This window comes from Ostrea edulis, chromosome 7, assembly GCF_947568905.1.
Source record: "Ostrea edulis chromosome 7, xbOstEdul1.1, whole genome shotgun sequence".
NCBI classification, from domain to species: Eukaryota; Metazoa; Mollusca; class Bivalvia; order Ostreida; family Ostreidae; genus Ostrea; species Ostrea edulis.
Window position 1 is genome coordinate 30,239,276 of NC_079170.1, and position 20,319 is coordinate 30,259,594.

General features: G+C 33.8%; 3 protein-coding genes across 3 annotated transcripts in view; 1 reads left to right on the forward strand and 2 right to left on the reverse strand.

Annotated features, from left to right (window-relative positions):
* LOC125654652 (uncharacterized) overlaps nucleotides 1–20,319 on the reverse strand; it is a 534,947-nt gene that overhangs the window by 19,074 nt on the left and 495,554 nt on the right. Inside the window, exons 7-9 of the mRNA XM_056143962.1 lie at nucleotides 6,309–6,866; nucleotides 5,850–5,950; nucleotides 49–1,260 (exon numbers count right to left, since the gene is read on the reverse strand). Coding sequence (XP_055999937.1) covers nucleotides 49–1,260; nucleotides 5,850–5,950; nucleotides 6,309–6,866 — 1,871 coding nt within the window. The remainder of the gene's footprint in view (nucleotides 1–48; nucleotides 1,261–5,849; nucleotides 5,951–6,308; nucleotides 6,867–20,319) is intronic.
* On the forward strand, nucleotides 9,265–12,886 carry LOC130048002 (uncharacterized). Its single transcript, XM_056143993.1, has 5 exons — nucleotides 9,265–9,471; nucleotides 9,738–9,829; nucleotides 10,150–10,257; nucleotides 10,990–11,595; nucleotides 11,793–12,886. Exons 1-5 carry the CDS (start codon nucleotides 9,446–9,448, stop codon nucleotides 12,455–12,457), a joined length of 1,497 nt encoding a protein of 498 aa, XP_055999968.1. The 5' UTR covers nucleotides 9,265–9,445; the 3' UTR covers nucleotides 12,458–12,886.
* LOC125676866 (putative nuclease HARBI1) lies at nucleotides 13,610–15,640 on the reverse strand. Its single transcript, XM_056144001.1, has 2 exons — nucleotides 15,430–15,640; nucleotides 13,610–14,952 (listed from the first exon to the last, which is right to left on the reverse strand). The coding sequence occupies exons 1-2, from the start codon at nucleotides 15,537–15,539 to the stop codon at nucleotides 13,926–13,928; spliced, it is 1,137 nt and encodes a 378-aa protein (XP_055999976.1). The 5' UTR covers nucleotides 15,540–15,640; the 3' UTR covers nucleotides 13,610–13,925.

A 20,319-nucleotide genomic window follows, 5' to 3' on the forward strand; every position in this document is an offset into this window, starting at 1 on the left:
AATTTTTCAATATTCATACTGATATAAGATGAAAATATTCCTACAGACCTTTTTCCAGTATGAAACCAATTCAAGAACATTAATTCTTTCCTTCTCACTCATTGGACAGGATTCACAATACATATATTCTGTAGACCAATCAATACCAGTCTCTGGTATAAAACAATCATTGTTTTCATCACAGAAAGTGGTTGCTTTGCATTTATACCCACACGCAAATGGAAATTTGTCACCAATAATGTTAACAATCTCTTGGAGTCTTGTCATGATAGCCTCTTTTACTTCAATGTTCACTTTCGTATTTGATTTCTCCCTGGTATACTTATCATCAGCACGACTATCAAATATTTGCAATTGAATTGTGTCATGGACACTCCCAACAGCAATGAATCTATCACGATGTTCAAATATCATTACATTTTGAAATATGCACGATTTTCTTCTCTCCATTGAAATGGGCCACAATGTATTGGCACAACATGTCACAAGTCTGTGGAAAATCAGACCTGCAAGAGCAGGAAACTGAAAACACAAAACAGATGTTCTGCGGTGGTTCTTGAACATTCCAGACGAAAACTGAACAATGTTCATGCAGGGTACCACCAAAAGTGATCCATTTTTCACTTTGATTTCTGTCAAAAAGCAAAGTTCTTTCATGTACAAAAGGAGCTCACGCTTTCGAGCTTTAAATGATGGAGTTGTTGGATCACCTTCATTACTCCAAATTGCATCCAATAGAACATCTGGCAGCTCTCCTTTCTCGTGGAAAGTGATCCACTGTTTTGGGAAATCTTTCGCTACTTTTGGCATGGTATTACTCCTTACTGTAATTATGCGTTTGAAAGCATCTGTGAAATATTTCACATCCAGGATGACATACTTGTTCACATCCTTGCAGTCGAAGTACAAAATAAGACCAATCTCATGAAAAAACTTCAACATGAACCTGATTTGGTCTTCCTTTTCTAATCTTATATCTACAGGAAAGTCTTCCTGCAGTGTCATAACATTTTCAAATGCCATAACTTTCTGATGGTTTTGAATTTCTTTAAACTTTTCCTGAAATAGTGTATAAATATTGGGAACTCTTCGACTCCAATTACTGTGATCTTTGGCAATTGCTTTAATACATCGTCTGATTTCATCTAAATTATCCTCACTATCAAATGAAACGAAGAACTCTTTATCATTGGACAAAAGATCAAGGAGTCCCTCAGATTTCAAAGCTGCTCTCAGATGAACAAAGTGGTTGTGTTTCTCCTGAAAATATTCCAGAAAAGTATGGTGGTTAGTTAATGGTACAATTTTAAATTGTACCTGTGCATGATTATGCAAATTATGAACATCTTAATAAAATGTGCAAAAATGTGAATGTCAAATGTCGAGTTACAAGAGCGACACAGAGCTCATAATTCTTTGCTATGTAAACAAAGCTCATGCCATGTTTTTGTTTACAAAGGTAAAATACTCGTATACTAGTAAGTTTCCTTCAAAGCAGATTTTATTTTCAAATTATAAGTTAATTCTGAACACAATCAAACAGTTTCTAGTGTTTACCACATCTTGTTTTGTTTTACGCAGGATATTTTCAATCAAGCAATCTATACGTAGACAAAAACATGACATGGGCCTTGTTTACATAACAAAGAATTGCGAGTGTTGTACGTATCAATTGAATAACTGTAGATTCCTAAATATCTGCGAGGAATTTATTATTACGTAATTTCGCGAGAAGCATCAATCGCAAAATAAAATTACTCGCTTTTAATTTTCTGTTGTTAAAATACATACAAGAACTCTTGATTATCAGACGACACGCGAATCCTTGTTTACGCGATTTGACGTATACGAGTCATTTTGCCATATTAAGTACTCGCATAAAATAAGGAATCTACAGTTTTGCATGCAATAAATGAATTATAAAGCATATCTTCAAATAACTAAGTATAATATATATCTTCAATTATTTGCGATGTTGTTAATTTGGCACTCCATAAAAATGAAAACCTACAAACTAAATAAAGTGCACCGCCACGGCACATGATACGCCCGTCACATATTGTTAACATGAACATATCACCATGAAGAGATAGGTATGTATGGAACCAAATGTCATCCTTCCTTTAAGAATCTTACCCACTTTATGGCCTCATGTGACATTGCTTCAAATATTGATAATGTAAGCTTAATGATTTTTAAAAGGATATAAAAACATTTTCCCAAATGTTTTCAATGAAATGATTAAAGTGTAAGATATCCCTTTATCCAAGCAAACAACTTACAATAAATGGGAGTACTCAAAAAGGTTGATTTATTCAACATATCAAAAAATACATATATCAGTATCTGCCTTTGTCAAATCTTCAAGTATAAAAGTAAAATATGCATGGTGATGTCAATATAAATAAATATAGATTAAAAACGGTTATTTCAAACACTGGTGCATCTCCTATGGTGTAGTTATGAATTAGAAAAAAATAATACATCATATATTTCTCAACTGGTTGTGTTAGACTTGAGAAATACACATCTGCAGCTTTGCTCATTGTATTTTAAGGAATGAAGAACAATGCACAGCGTAATAAAACATCAAACATTAGTCATTATGTTTATTCTTAGACTGTAAAACTGTCATCTTAGTGAGACATGACAATCTGCACCTTGTTGTTGAGATATAAAATAAAAATATATTTTACAATATCATATTAATTCTTAAACTTTATACCAAATTAACTTTCAAAGTAATGGCTACCAATTAGAACTGTTCTAAAATTTGACAGATCAATTAGAAGGCCAGATTCCTCTGCCAAATTCCCGATTGCAAGAGATATAGATAGCACCTCCTTGATCAGATTGCTGTAACAGAAATCTTCTAAACTCATTAATTAATCTGTAATTTGACAGAATGCAATTTTTCTGTTAGGGCTATTCCAGCAAAAAAAATATGGGGGGGGGGGGGGGGGAGGGAAGGCACTTTATTTTTAAGACAGCCACCCATACAATTAAATTTTCCTCTGCTACCACCACCCATACAATTAGATTCTCCCCTGCCACCACCACCCATACAATTCAATACTTTCATTTAACGTAACAAATGGATCAACCATATGATATTTTAGAACTTAATTCTAGTTTATATTTTTAAAAATGCAAAAAATATAAACAATAAAATGTCTTTCTTTGTTGTTTCATCGGGAGATGAAGGTAGCTATCTTTGCAGAAAAAATTACATATTTTGGTTTCCAATGCAATTTTGGTAGGGAGAAAAAAGGATGATCTCAGCATATAAAATGAAGAAAAAATGCAATTAATTTTGTATACTCTGGAAACATGCGAGTTGTAGAAACCTAAGCTCTGTTTGCTTATTATAAACGAACAGTTTCACTAGACTAATGATGTGGGATAATTGTCATATCATTTCTGGACTAGATGTGCATGTCCTTTTTACTCATGTCATGATCTGGGTGCTTGTTAATTGTTGAAATAACAAGAAGTGTTTTTTTTAATGATATAAAACTAAATAAAATATGAATATATTATACCATTTAAAATTTAAATTCACATATATTGTTACTCTCTTTATTGCTTTTAAAAGACAAGTGTCTTATTACATCAGTTACAATATGTATACATAAAATGGCATTGCATAGTGGTGTACAAATTCAAGCAAGCAACGGAGAACTTTTCAACGAGTTAGGTTTTCTCGCAACTTAAGCGCAAGACAGATATTTCCCTAAATTACAAAGTGTATGCATATAGATTGTGACTTTTTTCCTTTGACCCCCTACAATCTCTCGTACAGGAAACTCGCGAATATTCCATTTAAAATTTCAGTCCCAAGCATAATATTTACCCGATTTATATCGCAATCAGGCAAATTTTCCACTCTGTTAAACGTAATGGTATACCAGGTGGGAGATTTCATATCCAAATTACCCTGCACATCTCAAAGTCTGTCGAAATTCACACCTTCGGAAACAACGGTCGTGATTCCCTGATCCTTGATTTTGTTAAATAAACAACAACTCGGGTTTTGGTAATTAACTTCACACGACGCTGCATGTTAATTACACGTTAACCAATTGATAGCTTGGGTATAATAATTGATTCAGAGTGCCGATTAAAGAAGATCACCGTCGAACTATTACCTGTGCATTTTAAAACGAAAGTGTTAGGGGCGATAATTCCCAGAATAGTCATGCTCGACTGAAATCGAAAGTAGGAATCGCGTTGTAATCGAAAAATTGTACAGTCGTTTCATAAAGGTGAAATTACACGAAAAGGTTGTAAAACTCATGATCGTTGGTTGAGTTAGACAGGTGGTCGTTTAGGACAGGTACAATAGGTAAAGCCTTAGAGGGGAAAAGGTTTACGGTAACATTGAGTTATCTGCTCATTTATCAATCTTTTTTCCGTACTTAAGTTAATGTAAAATGGCTCCGCTTTTCTTCTTCTTTTGTAATTAAAAGAAACGTAACGTGATACGTTTTCATTTTTATCATAATTCACAGGCACCCATGTTTTTTATTTAACCTGGAAGACAACCACCCATACAAATATATTTTCCCAAATCACCCCCACCCATCCAAAAAAATATCGGCTGCCGTCCCCCCCCCCCCCCCCCATACGTTTTTTGCTGGAATAACCCTTAGCAAAATGCCTCCTGAATTGCTTGATAATTACACCCATGGGACAAGGGAAATTTCTCTTGTTACTGACACAAAAGAAATAATTTGTTTGTTATATACTGCTGTATAGTACAGTGTATATAATGAAGAATGTGTAGTTTCTTGAATTAACATTTTTTAATATGGTTATTGCAATACTATTTCATCTGTTCAGATTTACACAAATGCCCAATCTGCAGCTTTGTTCATTGTATATCTTTTTTCTGAACAATGTCACAGCCATAACAAAACATCAAAATACTAATCATTAAAATAGGCCTTTATACATATTACAACCATTTGTTGTCTTAGTGAGAAATGATATTCTGCATATAGGTTGCCGAGAAAAAAAATTAAAAATTATATAGTACAATGTCAAATTAATTTTGAAAATAAAGACTAACCACAACAAACAAATTCACTTTCACAAATAATTTCTGGTATATCTGCAATTAAGAGGCTAAGATCTCTCTGCCCAATTCCCTAGAGATAAAGATAACACCTGCTTGATCATGTTGATCAGAGATGCTCTACACAAAACTCATTAATTAGTCTTGTCAAAATGCCCTTTGCATGCTACTCCCATGGGACAAGTGGAATTTCTCATGTTATTGTTAGAAACAAAGGAAACATTACATAGGCTAAAAAAAAGCTGTACAGTATATCATAAAAAAAAATATGTGTTTTCTTGATGTAACATTTTTGAATGAGGTTTTCTACAAAACTCTTATATGAGTAGGGATTGTACCAATTATAACATACTTTTTTCAAAAAATCACTTCAACTAAATGTCACAGTGACCTTAAAGTACAGTGCGACACACCTTCTACCTAAGATGCATAAGTTGACCAAGTTTCATGATTCTAGATCAAATAGTTTTCAAGTTATGAGCCGGACAGGGTTTTACCATATTTGGCCATATCTTCTTAATTAAAAGTCACAGCGACCTGGTTTTAATGTGCGACACACCTTCTACCCAAGATGTATCAACTGACAAAGTTTGATTATTCTAGGCCTTATAGTATTTAAGTTATGAGCCGGACACGAAAAAGCTAACAGACGGACGGACATGAAGGCCATAACATAATACGGCCCGTCTTAAGACGGGCGTATAAAAAGAATGTATCAATGCTTTTTTCAGGTTCTATTTAATTTAATAATCATAGAGCATTACAAACTCACCTCATCAGATTTCCCTTCTGCATGTGTTCCTATTAAAATGACTGATGGTCGGTCTTCTCTTGAGAACGCCTGTATGGATTCCAGCCAAAAGTTTAAATATTCTACAAGATTTATGAAAGATTGCAAATTATAAATAGTTGAGAGCAGATCAGATGACATAAATTTCAGATTGTTGAATAATTAACATATTAAATGTGATTTTTTGTGTTTTGTAGAAAAACTTTTTTTTATCCAGTTAATGTAAAATATTTTATTAGAATTTTTTGGTGTTATCAGTTTCAGTGTCTACATCTGTTTTTTTCTTCTTTCTTTGAGAGTTTTCAAAGGGGTCATAGTACTACATGACTATTCAAGTGAAATCCTCCTGTATGTGTGTAATCAAAATATTTACCAAGTAGGTTAGAACACTTGAGATGACTAATACTTTGATATACACATGTACAATGGTTTATTTCTTACTTTCATTTGTCCAATCTCTGTACATCAGATGTTCCCTCCGATTCTCCAACACTCCAGGTTTATCCTCCCACTTTCTGCTCATGTCTGTCACAAGGATATAAAATGCAGCACGGCTGAGATAAAGCTGATGTGTTGAATAGTACACATATTGTCCCGCAAAGTCATAAAAGTCGATAGTTTCATCGACATCATCTTCCCTGCGCACTAAGGCTGAAACTAAATTTAAGATGGTTTTGGATTTGGTCTCATCATTTTCTGTGAAAGATGAGGTTCCTTGAGTGGCCTCTGATACAGGGAGTGAATCATGGGTATCCTCACTTTGTATTAAATCCTCATTTTCTCCTCTATCTAAATCTACAGAACCTTCAGCCCATTCTTCTTCCTGCTCCATGCAGCTTTCGGAACTGCTTGAAATAGGCATTTTTCTCGTCATGCTTTTCTTCTTCAGTGTTGTATATGAAAAACTGTCTGGTGGAATTTCCTCTTCGATATCTCTCTCTTTTACAGTAACTTTAGAAAGATCAACTTTTAAAGTTTCCCTTTCTTTTGAATTTAAAGCTGAAAACGCAAAAATATTAGCATATCAAAATTACATGATTCCACTGGCTATGAATTTGAGACTTGGAATCATTAATTCCACTTTCTTTATTACAAAACATTAAATGGTTATAGCTTCTAATATATCCAGTGAAACCATATACAGCTTTACCAGATGCAGATCTTGAAGGTTAAAATTTCAATATTACCCTTCAATGTTTTAGCTTCGGCTTGACAAATTATAAATAGTTGAGAGCAGATCAGATGACATAAATTTCAGATTGTTGAATAATTAACATATTAAATGTGATTTTTTGTGTTTTGTAGAAAAACTTTTTTTTATCCAGTTAATGTAAAATATTTTATTAGAATTTTTTGGTGTTATCAGTTTCAGTGTCTACATCTGTTTTTTTCTTCTTTCTTTGAGAGTTTTCAAAGGGGTCATAGTACTACATGACTATTCAAGTGAAATCCTCCTGTATGTGTGTAATCAAAATATTTACCAAGTAGGTTAGAACACTTGAGATGACTAATACTTTGGAATTTAGTGGACAAATGTCTACACCGATCGTTGAGTCAGTTGACCTTCTAATATCCTCTATGCTTTGCTCTGTTGTTAACCTTTTCAGTAGAGTTGTTTTTCCAACACCACCACAACCAAGAATCATCATTTGAGCATGAGAAATTTCACTTGAGCCTTTCTTCAAAAGCTCAATAAAAGAAGAAAACCCATCTCTCCCTAGTGACAGAATCTCCAGGGGTATGTGTACTACAAATATATATCAAATGGAAAACTAATCTATAAGCAACAATTACACAATAGTATGTCCACTAACTGTATAATGAAAACTTGTACGGTACCATTTTGATACACCAGATGTGCATTACAACGAATAATGTCTCTTCAGTGATGCTCAAGCCGAAATTTTGGAAATTCGAAATGACAAAAAACTTGTAAGAGGTAAAAGGAAAACTAGAGTGCCAAAAACTGGAGACAAATTCCTTATTCGTCCAAGATTCTTTTTACCATAGTATATATGCAATCCCACAACTCTGGTTAACATATCTCTGCACTTACATTTCTCAGATACTAACTGGTGTATGGATGAATCTTCTATCGTGGGATGGTTCAAAATATCCACACCAATCCGATTTACCAATTCTTCATTCAGTTCCGAGTCAATTCGTATAATTTTCTCTGCACTTCTTGGCTTATATTTGGAAGTTCTACAGTATTCTTTGATGGCCTTTTGATCAGCATGGGTCAAAAATACTCTCACATACTCAGATGAGTCTATGAAGTATATCACTTGATCACGCTGGTGTTTTGATAAAAAGGTAACACTACCATCTGTTCTGACTGTTAAGTATTCATTAAATGGACGAATTCGAACATTTGTTCCAGGATTCTTAGATTTGAAGGTTTTACTCAGACTTTGGAGAAGGGATCTCCAACTTTTCTGATCACTCTTCTTAACTGTGTAGTCTGACATCAGCAAAATAGAAAATAGAAGAATCCGTGAACCCTCATCAAGTTCAGCTGTATCTATTGATGAAAAAAATCAGTCAGTTACTTGCACATCATACTACACACAAAAAATATTTCTGAAAACCCAACAATACAAAATATGTCTATCATCATTAAAGACCCATATTTTTTTTAATGGAACGATCGAAAGTGATGTTCCTTTCTACTATTGTTCCTCAATTAAATAAGAGGCCCATGTGCTTAAACGGTTACCCAATGATGGACATAAACAAGAGATGTTTGTAAAACATTTGCTCCATCTTCCCCAACTCATGTATACAGCACTCACATCTTTTAAGATTAAATCTGCCCAGTACAAAAAGAAGAGACCCACAAACCACGATGCTCACCTGAGTCAACTAGGCCCTGCTCTTCTTCAGAAAATTTTCTAAGGTTTTTTCCATGACAAATTTTGACCCCCATATTACAGACCCTCAAGCGTACTACTATTCCAAAGGAATGGTGAATGAATGCTGAACGGTTTGAGAACTATTTGTTTTGTTTGGGGAACAAATGCTGAATGGTTTGAATGGAACAGTTCTTATTGAGAATGGAACAAGATAGAAAACGAACGGTTTTCACCGAGAACAAAACCTTTGGGCCAAGATGGTAACAAATGGTTTAATTGACTTTGATTTAAAATTCTGTATTTTGGTACTTTTTATCCATACATTCACATTGTGGAAAAGAAATCCCTTACCTAAATAATTGTTTAATTTGATTAAAATTATGAATATTTTAGAAATGGAAGGAGATGGAAAATAAATTAAGGCATATACAGTTAATTATATATGCCTTAAATTCCACAAGAGAATATTTACATGCATGTAATATAATCAATAGAAAATGATGTTCTTTTATTCAAAAATAAAAATCACATTAGGTTATTTCAGGTCCAATTTCACTATCTTAACATTAGACGTTTTCGACTGGTCGTTTTTCTGAAGTAACAGAAAATTGTTTAGATAAATTTTCATTCGACTGGTATTTCGTGATGAGTAACAAAAATCCGTAGAGTACAAATCTCATCGAGGAAAAAGGCGCGATGAGTAGGATCATGTGATCGAAAAAAATGGCGGAGGGAGACGAGCACAAGTCGTAAGTATTTTTCACTTGGCTTTTTTTCATGCTATTTTAGAGGTATTTCATAATAAAATAGATGTATTTGAAATAAGAATAGATAAGGATTCCCCCCCCCCCCCCTGAGCTTATGACGTCAAACAGACGCTCAGAACTTTTACTATGGACTTGCTTTGAGTGAGTCCGAAATTCCTCCAACAGTAACGGGCTGTTTCGTCACGTGCATATGATATATATTATATCATATTGTATTGTACTCTTCACTGCATAGCATTTTGTTACAGGTTCTGGCAAGAAGTTCAGCTAAATTATCCGGATGGCTTCTCCTTTAAGCAAGTGTTGGACCAAAACACAATAAGAAGATTAGAGAATGGAGGTAATTTTTGAAAATTCTAAATGAAAGTGATAGGTACTGTAAGTGTTATGCAGATTAATTAAACTTTGAAATGGCAGATGAAATGTACAACTTTTATAGTTGAATCCAAACACATTTGTCCATATGATATCACTGATTTCAGGCATTTAGCTGTTGTATTTTACTACAAAAAGATTGCCGAATTTAATTAATAAGAATAATATTATAATCTCGGTTGTCATGCAGATTCAAAGTAGTGAAAACATTTTCTGATATAAATAATAGGATATTCTATCTTTTAATCACTGCATTTTTATCTATTATAATTCACTTATCTCCAGATGAAGAATTACTAGCACAAATGAGAAAAAATTATGAGGAGAGCCAGGCATCTAAAGTTAATGCAACCATGGCAACAGAATGTACAAATTTTCTTGAGGATGAAGCAAGTAAGTAAAGGAAAGGTGCAAATTACTATTTTAGAAACTGGATTTATTAAAAAAATATTGAAATGTTTAGAAGGGGGGGGTTGTTGTTGCTAAAATTTAAAGGATTTGTAGGAAGTAAATTTAGCAAGTTAATTGGTTGGATTTTTTTCTTAGACAATTCATGATGTTAAGGGAATTAATGAATACACTGTATTTGCTTGGACATATATATACTTAGGCAGTCCTCAAAAAATGTTCCATTGTAGATATGTGTCTGCATTCAAGGAAATGCAGAACTGGCGGCATTTGCAGAATTTTTAATCATAACACTCAATGTATACATATGATTGGATATTTTAAACTATTTGGTACTTTCTATAGTTGTTTGGGAGGTTGGTGTTACCCAGAACACGCCCCCCCCCCTTAAAATTTTCAAATTGAAGGTAAATCGTGGTCGTTAAAAGAAGCAAGTAATAATTTTTCCACTCACAAAGACATATAAAACAAAATATTTACCTTTTATGGGAGAACGTATATCCTGAAAATTGTGTCATTTTGAATTTTTCATTTTACCTCATTAAAAAGGACAGAAAAAGTAGTACAACTGACTACATAGGAGACATATTTCAAGTGCTATAAAATCAGAAGGCACTTGGGACCTCAAGACAGCAAAAGCCTCCCCCCCCCCTCCCCATGAGAATAAAACTCTTAACCTTCTTTTTCCTTTTACATAAGTAAACATTTTTGTTTCAGGCGATATTGAAGATTCCTCTGCCAGTACCTCTTTAGGTGAGACTACTAGTACGTCATGTAACAATGCATGCTGGAGTAGAGAAGCCACTGAGCTTTTGATTCATCTGTATGAAGAATATGAAGAGAAAATGGAGGATCCAAGAAAGAAGAAAAAAGATATTTGGAAGTTAATTACACAGGGGTTAAAAAATGGTGGCTTTGAATTTTCGCAAACCAAAGTGGAAGGCAAATGGAGAAGTTTAATCGCTTCTCATAAAACTCTGAGGGATAATAAAACTAAAACTGGGCAGAAACGTAAAACTTTTCAACATTTTGAAAGAATAGATGCCATTCTGGCTAAGCGTCATGATGTTCATCCATTATTGTTATCGGGCTCCGATGTAAATACATCAACAGCAACTGTTACAAAATTTAGCACCAAAGTTGATCATTCTCTGTTAGAGTCGAAAGAGGAGGATAATGATTTCAAGGGAGATACAGACTCCAGCACTTCAGACAAAGAAAGGGTGGCCTCTGAAACTTCTCCCGAAAATAGCAGAAAAAGCACATCTGCAACAGCATGCAGACGACGTGAAAAAAGAAAGTTTGCTAGTACTTCAGAATCAGGTACAAAGTTGATAGAAGTTGTATTAGAAATGGAAAAACAAAGAAAGATTGAAAGGGAGGAAAGAGAGAGAAAAAGAGACGAGCGAGCAAAAGAAAAAAATGACCTCTTAAGACATTTTTTGGAAATTTTGAAAAACAAATAGAATGATATTCATGTATTGAAAAGGACTATATCAGCAGTATATTTTCTTTTTCAGGTTGCTATAAAATTTGTGAATTGCCACTGCACATTTTGAAGAAAATTTTTGAGTTTGTTCAAAGGGATGATCTTAATTGTAAATTGTTTTTAGTTTGTAAAAAGTTCAGAAATGTAGTCTACCTCACAAGAACTAAAATAATCATTCACATTGAAACACTTACAATTGACTGTGGCATGAAGTTGATGCCAGACTTGGAAAAAGTGACAATAATTGGACTAAGTGGTGGGCAGAAAACCAGTAATATACAGCCAATTATCAACTTATTTGATGTGAACTTTCAAAAACTTGAAAGTCTTGTCCTGAAAGGATTTTTTTTAAAGAATATTTTTTTTCAGTTACTGAGTTCTTTGTCACATGTAGAGTTACGGGTTTTGAAATTTGTGTTGTGTGATTACAGAACAGTTGGAGAACTGAAATGTATTCTAGAAATACTTCCCACTCTTAGATATTGTGATGTTGCATGCAATTTGGAAACTGTTTTGGACTATCATGTTTTTGCAGATATAGCCAATGAATTGGTTGGTCAGGTGAACTTAAATCTGAATACTTTGGAAATGGTGCCATCACGTCTGCTCAGACACAAAAGAGCAGAGTACAGAGCTAAGTGGCCAACAGGGCAGCTGTTTGTTAGGCTGGATTTGCTGCATTTTACTAGATTTTAGCAAAGTCATATTTGTTGAACATTTGAATTGTTTGCTGTAAATTGCTATTCAATGTAGAAAAGATCACTTACCATTGGGGTCATTTGTGGCTGAATTTTACTAGATTTTAGCAGTCATGTTTATTTAATATTTGAAATGTTTGCTGTGAATTCCTAGTCAATGCAGAAAAGATCATCTGGTTATTTTCTGGTCAGTTGTTTTATACTTGAAAGTTTACTCATGTATAAACATTACATTGTTGATTTTTTGTATTTTAATTATTTTTCAGTTTCACTTGTTTATATTACTTTACATATGAATAAGATTATTCAAATGTACATTGTCTATATTTTTTCTACAATTTTTCTTTTTACAAATTTTGCTCAAGTAGAGTTTACATTTTCTTATGCCATTTTTAGTTATATTTCTTATTAAAGAATTACAATTTTATGCCATTTTCAGAGTTCTCATTTCTCATAGGATATGAAAGTAAAAAAGTCCCGATAGTCTCAACCAAGTTTGTGCACATGACTGTAAATGTTTACCATCTGTGTATGCTACTGTACAGTTGTACATTAACATGTATTTGTAAAGTTCAGTGAACTTTGATAATATTGCCTGTATGGCAAAATAATCAGAGCAGTTAAGGAGGAATACTACACTAGAGAAATTTGATAGTATAAAAAAAAGATGGGGGATTTATATTGAAAAACTTCCAAAATTTACTCTATTTAGTCAAAAAATATCGTTTTAGTACAAATTAATATGAATAAAATTTAAAACTCCTCCTGGATTTGAACCAGCGATCGACAGATTATGTACTACCTTAATAGGCAATTAAATCCAACATGAATAGACAAATATTGCCGATAGTTTTATTTGAGTTTTATAAGGAAGTTGGCCATTATAATGATGTAGTACGCCTCCTTAACCCTGCTTTCATTTAGAGTGCTTAAACCTTACTTTGTGGGTTTAAATTCCATTGTATCAAGTGTAAGAAAGGCGAATAAGGTCTCGGATGAAACCGCAAGAACCATAGTCCAGTGTTAATTGCTCAAAGATGGCACTGAAAGAACCTGCATTCTGCTTGGATTTGAATATGTACATGTATATTAAATTGCACATAGATCTTTATCTCCTTGATGTGAATGAGAAAAATTTAAAAGACACAAAGTATTTTGAAGTTTTATTATTTTCATCAAATGTTGGTTAAGTGAAAATTAACATTCAATATCTGCTAAAAGAACATGCTTTTTCATCTCAAATAAAAAAAATTATCTTGGAATTCAATGTACACTTAAAATGTTACATACTGGAAATAGTTAAAATGGAGTGAAATATGATATAATAAAGTTTTGTTCTCTATTTGGACAGTTTTCCAAAATACACAAAACACGTGTTGTTTGACAATTGTCACATTTCAACCCCATATAGTACATTTATTCATGTTGAGAATGAAATTATAAAGCTCTTGCTATCTGAAGTCTTTTTACTGATCCCCGGTAGAGTAAATTCTCATCAAAATTTTCTGCACCTGGCAATTGTTGAGGTACTGGTCATCATTCAAAAATTCTCGAAAGTTATCATCGTTCATGATGCAAATATTGTGCAGAATGCATCCTGTAACTATTGTGTGTATGATGCTCTCCACTTCATTTTGATTGATGTGTTGCAGTCGAGTAAAACGTCCTTTCAATAGCCCAAATGCCCGCTCAACAGTGCTGCGTATACTGCTGTGTGTATAGTTGTAATGCAGCTGCACATTTGTAAGACGACCATTGTCCCTAAAAGGAGTCAATAACCAAGACATGTTAGGGTATGCAGAGTCCCCTAGTAAATGTCCCTCGCCACATAATGCTTGACCATTCTGAAAGAGTGGTGATTGTCGTAGAACTCGAGCATCATGCACTTTCCCAGGAAATCCAGCAAATATGTTGGTGAATCTTAAATCCTCTCGAACTACCGCTTGTAGAACAATGGAATAATAATCCTTACGATTATAGTAGTCTATTCCTCTGATTGATGGTTTTTTAATGGAAATGTGTGTTCCATCAATCATTCCAACAACACCTGGGAAATGTTTTAATTCCATGTACATATCCTTCATTTCTTGTTGCTCTTGAGGTGTAGGCCATAAAATAATTATATTCAATAGATAATCGTGTATAAATGTTATCAAATTACGTATTGCGTAGGAGGCCGTACTTTCACTCACACCAAATCTGTCAGCTATGGCTGCATATTTATCCATGCTAGCCATGTACCACAAGAATATCAAGAGGCGATCTTCTAAAGGTATTTGTGGCGATCCTCCTGTAGAATGTCTGCATAGAATCCCTGATACATTCTGTTCAACACATATCTCAGAAATTTTACCTCGGAGACATTCCACACTTATTCTGGAGACCCTGAAGAAAGTTTTAAATTCATCAACACGAAAGTGCAATGCAACATTGCCTGTGTAATTCTTCTGTCTGTGTCTGTCTTGTGGTAGGATACACTGGTTTGTTGATGAACTAAAAGAATATGAAATACTTCAGAATTAAGCCTAATAGTTTAGGATTTTATTTATGAGTATCCAATATTTAAAAACTGAATAAGTAGGCTTCCATTCTATTTCTATCCTAAAAGTACTGTTGCCCAATCTTGTAAGTTGTAACTGTTATTGTCAACTGGGGAGGGGGGGGGGGGTTCATACCGACACCCCTTAAAAAATGCCTCAGAATTATTTGACATGCGAAAATTACTCAAATATAAAAAAAAAGAAAAGAAAAAAAGAAATGGGTCAGACACGCTAGATCCGATGCTGAAAGTATTGTTAAACAGAAATTCCTGTCTTACCCACTCTCAATCGTTCTTTTATCTATGGACGTTTGCTGTTTGCGGCTGTAATTCCCATTACTGGCATTCATGAAATAAAGGGTAAGACTGAGGAATTTCGGAATAACACGCATTAGCTGTTACAAGACTACATACGAATCTACAATACTTACAAAAGTAGCAATAACGAAGATCCAATGTTTTCTTCATCGCTATCTTCCTCATCGCTGGTATCAGGGTCTTCAATAATTAAAAAAGATGCTGTTTTCTCTACCAGATCCATATAGTCTATGAAGCGGAAGTGACGTACCTACTTTCATTTTTATAGATTATCGACATTTAGTCAAATTTCTGTTCGACTGGTACATCTCCGTTTAGTAAATTTCTTCTTCTGCGCAAGTGGGCGGAGCTTATTTTTATTCATCGGAAACGTACCAGTCGAAAACGCCAATTGTTACCTAATTTAAATCAACTCAAAAATGTTAAGACTTTTTGTAGATTACTTGATAGAGAAATTCAGTTTATACATTATTACATATATGTACATGCATTTCTTGTAAACCTTAAAGTAATATTAGCTCTAAATCTAAAAAAAAATTGTTTTGTTGTAAAAATGTGCTATTATGATAGTTTTTGATGTAACTTTATAACCATAGTCATTTACAAAATCAAAACTAATTTTAAGATTTTATTAAAATAAAGACTTTGGTTCTATTGAATGAAAGGTTAAGATAACGAACAGTGATCAATCTCACAACTCCTATAAGCAATACAAAATAGATAGTTGGGCAAACATGGACCCCTGGACACACCAGAGGTGGGATTAGATGCCTAGGAGGAGTAAGCATCTCCTGTCGACCGAATATATAGCATATTATATAGAAATCAAGTTTTGTACGTACAAATTTTTTTCCCATTTAGTGTATGGTTTCACTATAATAGAACCCTTAAAAACTGAAGCATAAACATTAGAGCGTTTGTAGGTTTATTGTATGTTTTAAAGTCCAGGATGAGAGTTCCCTCAAATTGATTTCCTTAATACAACGTAATGTCTAAGTAAGTAATATTCATTTAGAATTGGCAGTGTACAGTTTCAGCAGTTGGTTAAAAAAAGAATGAACTATAAAGAGAATAAATCATGGATTTATTTTTCTTCTCCATGATATATAATAAAGCCATTGTGACGTCACGATAATGTCCATGGTATGCTATGCAATTTTAGGTTAGGGATCGAAAGCTTATAACTTAAATCAGAGCTTCTGAGCATTTTATCGGTATATCGGTACTGAAGAAACATATCAAAATACAATTTTTGTCAACAAACCAGAATACACCAAAACATCAATAATATTGTGCAGCCCTAGGCCTTATCTGTCGATCACCTGAGTGTTAGTTAAAAGAATCAATAGCCCCAAGGGCTATAAAATCTAGAAAACGATTCCTGTTCTATACATGTACATATCTAAACTAAATTCTGGAGTTCTGCAACAGTATATAACAAATTGTGTTCCTAAAACTTTTAATGCCCCAAAAAGTGCCTATACTAAGGAAAGCTTTGCATAATGTAATACATGCAATATCATAAACCCAATATGACTAATTTGGACCTGTCGTAGAGCTAAAACCCTGCGGTTGCCAAAATTCACAATTTTGGTACATCCTTTTCTGCTTTTCCTAAATGTAGACAGCATCAGCGGACTTAAAAGAAGTCTTTCAAATGATAAAGACAATAATTACTAAAATAATTTTGGCTTCAGTCTGGAACCAAAACCATACTCTCTGGGATCATGAAATTTACAATTTTGATAAATTTAAGACTATCAATTTCTTTTAAATATCCACTCAGTTTCAATTTAATATCAATAGCATTAAAGAAGATATATTATCTTAACTAAATGTTTTACACATGCACGTACATGTATAAACTATATATATCAAGTTTGGCCCCGTCCTGAAGCCAGAACCTCTACCTTCATAAAATTGACAATTTTGGTTAAGGACTTCCTCCTCTACATCACTGTACATTTGGTTTTTCTTACATATATGCAGTTGTTTGAAAATTGGTCAAATTTTGACAGTTTTCCCTAATCCTAAAGCTTCCAGGGGTGCAGGAGTCCTGAAATTTACAATCTATGTTCCCCTTGTCCCAAAGATGCTAACATATTAAATTTCAAAAGAATTGGAATAATACTTATCAAGAACGTTGCAAGTGAAAAATGTTCAATTGTTAACATTTAACCACTGACCATTTTGGCCCCACCCTGATACTAAAATCCCTACCCCTGGGATCATGAAATTTACAATTTTGGTAGAGGATTACTTGCTCATTATAAATAATATACTATCAATAGCATTCAAGAATATATCATTTAAATGTTTAACACATATACACTATATACAGCAAGTTTGGTCCCACCCTGGAGTCTGGACCTCTACTCTGGGGATCATAAAATTTACAACTTTGGTAGAGGCCTTCCTGCTCTACATCATTATGCTTTTAGTTTTTCTTACATATGTACATGTACATGTGCTTATAGAGAAGAAGTTTTTAGAAAATTGGTGTATTTTTGGCAGTATTTGCCTTGCCCCTAAGGCCTCCTGACATTTGCAAATTATGCCCCCCTTGTCCCAAAGATGCTTCATACCAAATTTGAAAACAATTGGAATGATAGTTATCTAAAAGAAGTTAAAAATGTCCCATTGTAAAAAAAACGTTATTACTCTAGTTCAAAGTTCAAACATGCCAATTAGCATGTACAGGTAACTCTCGAATTATCGCCACTCAATTCATCGCCATTTTCGTTATAACGCCGCATTTTTCCTGTTACTTAAAACTCTCGTTAAAACGCCAAATTCGCTATCGCCATTTGCCACAGTGTTTTCATTACAAAAGTCTATTTCACCGTGTTAATTATTTCGATAAACCGCCATAGGTGCACGTGGTCAGTGAAGCAGTAAATTGGTCATTATCGATCTCCGGCGTACACCTGGACAGAAGAATCCCAGTAATTGCTGTATTGAATAAACAAGAAAATTACTGGAGATGAACTGTAGTCAAGGTGTTTATACATCATAGAAACACATTTCAATTTAGCTATGGTTTCGCCACGAAAGAGGGTCCTGTTAAATTCCGATGAAAAAAAGCAAATCATTACGTACCAAGAACATCATCCAAAATGTACCCATCAGGATATTGCAAATCATTGTTTATGTGGTTTATGCAAGTAATGACAAAAGATAACTCTTACATATAAAAGAACAGTAACTCTATTTCTTCAAGATGGCGGTAATTCAATTCATCGCCAAATTCGTTATAATGCCATAATTTCATAAGAACAAAAGGTGGCGGTTTATCGAGAGTTGACTGTATTATACAATGTTTGAGTCTGAACAAGAGGCTGATAAATACATATGATCACTATGGCTATTTTGGCCCCACTCTGACACCTGCCCTCCCCCTGGGATCTTGAAATTTCACCTGTTCCTTTTGAATATTCATTTACTTTTAATTCATAGTATCAACATGATCAAAAAAAATATTTAAATGTTTTACACTTAAACACTATATTTACCAAGTTTGACCTCACTCTAGGGTCAGAATCTCTACCCAAGGGATCATGAAATTTGCAATTTTAGCAAAGTACTTCCTGTTCTACGCCACAATGTGGATTTAGCTTTTCTTATTGATGTGTGGTTGTAGAGAAGATTTTTGAAAATTGACCAATTTATTGCCCTGGCAGTGTAGGAGTCCTAGAATTTACAATTTATGTCCCCCTTGTCACAAAGATGCTTCATCATCATCAATTGCCACTTCACGCCAAAATCCGAGCCGACGAGAAGCATAATTAATATAAGTTGTAGAACTTGGATTGTTGATAGTCGTAAAATAAAGAAACTTCAAACATTTTCAAAGATGCTTTATAACAATTTGAAAAGAATTGGAAGAGTATTTACTAAGAAGTTAAAAATGTTCCATTGTTAACGTACAACAGATGTCGACCAATTGCTATAGGTTACCCGAGTGATCCAAATAGTCGAACGTGTATCTTAATTTACCCAAGAATACATTGCTGCAAGTTTGGTTGAATTTAGCCCATCAGAAGAAGATGAAACTGTGAAGTATAATTCAATCAGAAATATAGAATTGAGTTCACAAAACTTGCCAAATTCCACAATTTTCTACATACAAATCAAAACTTAAACATGCATTTTGCAAGCAAGATATACATGTACATGTAGTATACATGTAGTTCAAGCAATGGAAATGTATCAAGGTATTTGATTGACATGTAGATTAATTTACTCTAGTACTCCAAACACTAGAATTACCTCCACTTGGTACATCAATACTTGTTGGACTGCCACTGTGAAACTTTTCCTAAAAATATGCAGTATAATAATGTATGATATAATTCTACTAAGAAATTTTTAGACATGAGGCCCACAGGCCCTATCAGTCACAGGAATCAAATATATGCAGTATATAATGTATGGCACAATTCTACTAACAATGTTTTTAGACAAGAGGCCCACAGGCCCTCAGTCATACAAATCAGAACCCTGGGGTTGTGAAATTCACAATTTTGGTACTTTGGGTGAATCCTTTTCTGATTTTCCTTAATATTTTGTTTACAGTTTTTACAGAGTATCAGCAAAATCAAGGAAGTCTTTCAAATTGATAAAGACTTTTAATCACTATGATCATTTTGGCCCCATTCTAACATCAAAACCTCTATCCCTGGGATCATGAAATTTACGTTTTTCGTAAAGGGCTACCTGTTCCGTCTTGATATTCTTTTACTATCAATTTAGTATTAATAGCATTAAAGAAGAATTTTATTTAAATGTTTTAAACAAATACTAAATGTCAAGTTTGACCATGTCCTGGAGTCAGAACACCTACCTCGGGGATCATGAAATTTATAATTTTGGTAGAGGCCTTCCTGCTCTACATGACTGCATTTAGTTATTCTTGCAGAGTTGAAGTTGTATACAAAAAGATTTTTGAAATGTCCTGCCCCTTAGACCCTTGGGGTGTAGGAGTCTTGGAATTTACAATTCAT